Consider the following 6,256-nt stretch of genomic DNA (forward strand, 5'->3'; position numbering starts at 1 on the left):
CCACGCCCGGCTTCATTTTTTTTTTTTTTTAACATTTATTTTATGTGCATAAGTGTCTTGCCTGCATGTATATATGTGCACCATGTGTGTCCAGTGCATGAAAAGGTCGGATGAGAATGTTTGATCCTGTGAAGCTGGAGCTGCCATATAGGTGCTGGGAACCAAACTCAGGTCTCCTGTGAGAGCTACCAGTTATCTTTATTTATTTATTTATTTATTTGTATGTATGTATGTATGTATGTATGTATGTATGTATGTATGTGAGTACACTGTACCTGTTCAGGTGGTTGTGAGCCTTCATGTGGCTGTTGGAAATTGAATTAAGGAGCCCCACTCACTCAGTCCCTGCTTGCTCTGGCCCAAAGATTTATTTATTATTATATATGCACCAGAAGAGGGCGCCAGTCTCATTATAGGTGGTTGTGAGCCACCATGTGGTTGGTGGGATTTGAACTCACAACCTTCGTAAGAGCAGTCAGTGCCATTACCCTCTGAGCTATCTCGCCAGCCTGCCAGTTATCTTTAACAGCAGAGCTGTCTTTCTGGCCCCTTGAGTAGTTTGTCTTAAAAGAACTACATAATTAGTACTCGAAGCAGAAGGAATATATCAGGCCTTGGGTGTTTAGAAAATACTTTCTTGAATTAAGATCTGAGGCTTTTTTTTAACTTAATGATTTTATATGTATGGATGTTTTATGTACATGTATGTCTGTGTACTAGGTAGTGTCCTCAGAGATCAGAAGAGGTTGTTAAATCCTTGGGGACTGGAGTTAGACAGTTGTGAGCCCCTATGAAGGTGCTGAATATTGAACCTGGGTCCTCTAGAAGAGCAGCCAGTGCTAAATTTTCTGGTAATGTGAAAACAGAGAAGAAAGCCATAGATGGTTCATTGTTGTTGGGCCTGAGGAAGACTAAGAATATCATTAAGAGAGCTAGACTTGTTTGTCTTAAAGAGCTTTTTATCAATAAAATGAGAGGGAGGGACAAAATGGCTTATTTGGTAAAGATGCCTGCTGCCAAACCTGATGACCTTATATCCATCCTTGAAATCCACATGGTAGAAGGAAACACTAAGTCACTCAAACAAAATAACTACGTAGCAAGCTCCATGACCTTTAAGTTTTTTTCCTCTGGAACCTGCACTGATATGTAATAATAATTTCATAATCATTGCAGATAAAGCAAACCATATACTAAGTAATTGAAAATAGATTCAAATTCATTTATTTATTTATTTTAAACTTTTTTTTTTTAAGATTTATTTATTGATTATATGTAAGTACACTGTAGCTGTCTTCAGACACTCCAGAAGAGGGAGTCAGATCTTGTTACGGATGGTTGTGAGCCACCATGTGGTTGCTGGGACTTGAACTCCGGACCTTTGGAAGAGCAGTTGGGTGCTCTTACCCACTGAGCCATCTCACCAGCCCCTCAAATTCATTTATAAGGCACAGAAGCTTTCTTGTTCTAGGAGAGTGTCTGTAGTCTGTAGTGACCTTAACTGAAATCTTGGTTACGGCAGAAAGAACTCAGGGGGCAGGGAAAGCTGATACGTGACGTTGTGAAAATTGTTTAACATCTGGATTATCAGGGAAATAAAGGTGGGTGAGATGCTAGAGTACACTTGACTATCTCTTGCTTAGGACTATTGGAGTTTTAAAATTTTATGTGAATTGATGTTTTGCCTGCATGTATGTTTGTCTGTATGAGGGTATTAGATCCCCTGGAACTGGAGTCTCATGTGGGTCCTGGGAAATGAACTCGATCCTTTGAAGAGCAGCCAGTGCTCTTAACTGCTGAGCCCACCTCTTCAACCCCTTGGAGTATTTATTGAAGTACTACATAGTATAGAGGAATATACCAATTTCTCAGCATTCATTTTGTATTATTTGGAAAAGCACTCCAGGTAAAATTTATAGACATTTTCTTAGTCTAACAAGTCATATATGACTTAAGACTATTGTATTTTCCTTGTTAAAAATATTCAAAACAGCCTGCAGTGGTGGCACATGCAAGGCTTTAATTCCAGTACTCAGGAGCAGAGGCAGGTGGATCTCTCCGAGTTGGAGGCCAGCCTGGTCTACAGAGCTAGTTCTAGAACAGCCAAGGCTACACAAAGAAACCCTGTCTCGGAAACACAGAAAAACAAAATTCAGAATATTTTCAGTTCATCCATATCATGAATATATCTTGAATTTGGCTTTTCTTAACTTACTGCAAAAGGTTGTTTTACTTTAGTTTTTGTTCTGTGGAGTTCTTTGTTCAGTTGTGTTTAGCATTGGAGATTAGGTAGCCACCAGGGGGCTTCAGTGAGGAGTTAGAATTCATTAGCCTAGTCCTAGTGAATTGTCTCAGTGTTTTGTTTACTTCACGAGCTTGTCAGTCTCATCATGCTAGATTATTCTCTTCAGTTTTTCTCTCACACCATCTCTGAGAAGAACTTTGAATTTACATAAGAACCCATTGCATTAGCAGTTCTCCAGACAGTTCAGTTTCTCATTTTACTGACTTATTTTCTTATTAACAATCTTTTTTTTTAAAAAAGATTTATTTATTTTATTTATATGAGTACACTGTCAGTGTCTTCAGACATACCAGAAGATAGCATCAGATGGTTGTGAGCCACCATGTGGTTGCTGGGAATTGAACTCAGAACCTCTGGAAGAGCAGTCAGTGCTCTTAACCACTGAGCTATCTCTCCAGCCCCTCTTTTCCCCTTTAATCTAAACTAAGTTTACTGTATTTGTTTTTCTGTGTGAATGATAATAGTATTTAAGAGAAAGAATGAGCTAGATGTTTTGAGCCTTCCAGCTGTTAGTAATGAGGCTTTTCTTTTTTTATATTCTAGAAAATTTAATATTAGCAAATAATATCAGGATTAATATTTCAAAGATGAGAAAATTTCTATTAAATTGTGAAGAAAAATACTACATACTTAGTTTAGAGAAAGGGTAATTCTTTCAGAGATTAAATAAGCAGAATTATTGGGTACAATCTAACATCAACTTTAAATCTTTTATGTGAATATGTGTATGTTTATGCATTTATATGCCCCCCTGTGGGGTTGTCCATGGAATCCAAAGGCATCAGATTCCCTGCGTCCTCAACTGGAGTCAAGTCAACAGAGGAAGACTTGTGCTGGCAACTGAACGTGGGTCTTCTGGAAGACCAGAAGGTGCTGGTAGACTTTGCACCACCTCTCCAGCACTCTTGGTTTTTTTTTTTTTAAATGAGATATTTTCTTTATATTTCAAATGTTATCCCCTTTCCTAGTTTTCTCTCTGAAAATCCCCTGTATCTCCCCCCTACATTCCGGCTTTTGTTTTTTGTTTTTGTTTTGTTTTGTTTTGTTTTTTCAAGACAGGGTTTCTCTGTGTAGCCCTGGCTGTCCTGGAACTTATTTTGTAGACCAGGCTGGCCTTGAACTCAGAAATCCGCCTGCCTCTGCCTCCAGGCGTGTGCCACCACACCTGGCTGAGGCTTTTTTAATGTGTGGAGTTTGATCTCTTTTTACTAGCATAGTCACAGTGTTTACATTACTATTCTCAACTCTTCAGGGAGAGAGTTATGCTTTAAAGATACCCACGATGTCATGAAAATAGATATTCCAGGACTATGTGTTGAGAAATTCTGAATATATAGTAGGAAGGTAGAAGAGGAAGCTTTTTCCTAAGTACCCCCTTTTTTTGAGACAGGGTCTCTATATATCCCTGGCTGTCATGGAACTCACTATATAGACCAGTCTGGCTGGCCTAGAACTTATAGGGATTTGCCTGCTACTTTCTCCCAAATGTTGGAACTAAAGGTGTGTACCACCATGCTGGGCCAAAGAATATAAATTTAAAAAGCCAAGTCACTTCTTGATTACAGAGTAAGCATTACATGTTGAAATCTTGTGGGCCAGCATCCTATGGACTGTGTGAACACCATGGGGGACCTGAAAGAAGGGAGTTAGAGCTTTCCTGCTTCTAATTGTGGTTAGTTAGAAGAAGGTAAGGGCATCATGTTACATGTATGTCTCTCTTGCAGGTCGAGCTATGTTTAGAGTGCATCGAATGGGCCAAATCAGAGAAGAGAACTTTTTTACGCCAAGCATTGGAGGTGGGTGTCTACTTTGACATTGGCTTCAGATCTGTAATGTCAGTGTAGGTAGTGCCACTCTGTTACCTAAGGGTTATTAATAGATAGTGCTGCCAGTTACAGGACCGTCCCTGCTGGAAGCACTTTTCTAGTCTCAGTCTCCCTCCCTCCCTGCCTCCCTCCCTCCCTCCCTCTCCCTCCCCTCTCTCCTCTCACAACATTGTCTTATTCTATAGCTCAGGATGAAAACTTTTTTTGTCTCAGTCTACTGAATTCTGGGTTTATAGATATGAGCTAGCAGCTTGTACTTGGTGGCTTTCTTTTATATTATTTTGATTTCATCTTGAAGTTTTAAGGTACTTTTAATTTTTTGTATAGAAAATAAGCAGCAGTATGGTATAGGTAACAGTCATGTTGTCATAGTAAGAAATAGTACTGGGGCTGAGTTCAGTTGTTGTGTTGAACTTGATGTTATCATCAGATCATATATAGCACAGTAAGTGTTCTGTGACTGTCAACCTTTTATTTCTTTTTGTGGCTTTTCCCCTTGTTCCCTGTAATCAATGCCTTTTCTCTTTCCTAGGCAAGGCTGGTGTCTTTGTATTTTGATACCAAGAGGTACCAGGAAGCATTGCATTTGGGTAAGTAAACTGGTAGAAATCAAAGCAAGACCTCTAAGCTAGCCAAATGAGTGGATTCCAAACCTGGTTATTCTTACTGATTGTTAATAATTATATTTTACTTGTGTCTAAGAAGTATTTCAAGTAGTTTACAATTCATAAATTTACAAATTTATAAAATTAGTCACAGTAAAGTCCTGCTTTAGATTTGTGAAAAACTGGGGTGGAGGTGCAGCTCAGTGCACCTGGGAGTAGCATGGGAATACATTTCTGGGAAGCCAGCTGGGCTTAATCTCAAGTTTACAGAATTGACATCAGTTTTAAGCTTTAAATTTAAAGTAGGTCATTTCATTGAAATAGTAGCTGATTTTTGTTGTTGTTGTTGTTTAGTTTATACATACTATCTTGGTAAATTTCAGATTTAATTTTAAGTTACAAATGTTTTATAGACTACTATAAAGCTACTATATATTTTTTTGTAATTTGTAATTTTTATTTGATGTGCATTGGTGTTTTAACTGCATGCATGTCTGTGTGAGGGTGTTGGATATTGAGGAACACGAGTTACAGACGGTTGTGACCTGCCATGTGGATGCTAGGAATTGAACCTGGGTCCTCTGGAAGAGTAGCCGACACTCTTAATTGCTGAGCCATCTCTCTATCCTCCTGTATATTATTTTTTAATATTTATTTTTATGTGTATATGTCTGTGTGAATATTTTGACATCTGTGCATACCCATGGAAATCAGAAATGTTGGATCCCTGTAGCTGAAGTTATAAATAGTTGTGAGCTGCCTGATGTCAGTCTGGGACCTGAGCTCACAGGTCCTCAGGAAGAGCATTAACTTAACATAATCTTAACTGCTGAGCTATCTTTCCATCTCCCCTCCCAATATTACTATTTGTAATATATTTAAAAATTTCCTTTTTTTGTTACAATTTTATTTTGGTGGGGTGAGGGAGAATGCATGTATGCACAGTTCTAGGGAGTTGATTCTGTTCTTCTAACTTAAGAATTCTGGATTGAACTCAGGCTTGGTGACAGGCCATCTTGCTGGCCTTTAAAGTCTCTTAAAATTTGAAAATATTGCTGGTCATAGTGGATCAAGCCTTGGTCAAAACTCCAAAATGGGGATGGCTTAGTTGCTGTGCACACACAAGGATCTGAGTTTGGTTCCTAGAACTCAAGTACAAGGCCTCCATTCCCATTACTGGGAGACAGAGACAGAAGAATCACTGAGGCATGGTCAGTCAGCCTGTTCTAACCTGTGAGGCAGCCCCAAGTCTTATTGAAAGATCCTGTCTCGAGAACGCAAGGTGTACAGCTCCAGAGGAACACCTGAAATTAGTGGTGGCAAGTTGTATAACTTAGTGAAGATTCTGAAACAATCTACTGCATTATATAATTTTGATAAGGTGAGTTCTGGTGACTGGGGAGATAGCTCAGTTTGTTAAATGTTTGCCATGCAGACTTGAAGACCTGAGTTTGATCCCCAGAACCCAGGTAAAAAGCCAGGTGTGGTAACAGACTTCTAATTCTAGTATTCCGGGGGGG

The 6,256-nt window shown here is 39.0% G+C and overlaps 1 protein-coding gene across 1 annotated transcript in view; it reads left to right on the forward strand.

Annotated features, from left to right (window-relative positions):
• Psmd11 (proteasome 26S subunit, non-ATPase 11) overlaps nt 1-6,256 on the forward strand; it is a 44,049-nt gene that overhangs the window by 13,845 nt on the left and 23,948 nt on the right. The window contains exons 4-5 of the mRNA XM_021177113.2: nt 4,030-4,101; nt 4,664-4,721. Coding sequence (XP_021032772.1) covers nt 4,030-4,101; nt 4,664-4,721 — 130 coding nt within the window. The remainder of the gene's footprint in view (nt 1-4,029; nt 4,102-4,663; nt 4,722-6,256) is intronic.

This window comes from Mus caroli, chromosome 11 (assembly GCF_900094665.2).
Source record: "Mus caroli chromosome 11, CAROLI_EIJ_v1.1, whole genome shotgun sequence".
NCBI classification, from domain to species: Eukaryota; Metazoa; Chordata; class Mammalia; order Rodentia; family Muridae; genus Mus; species Mus caroli.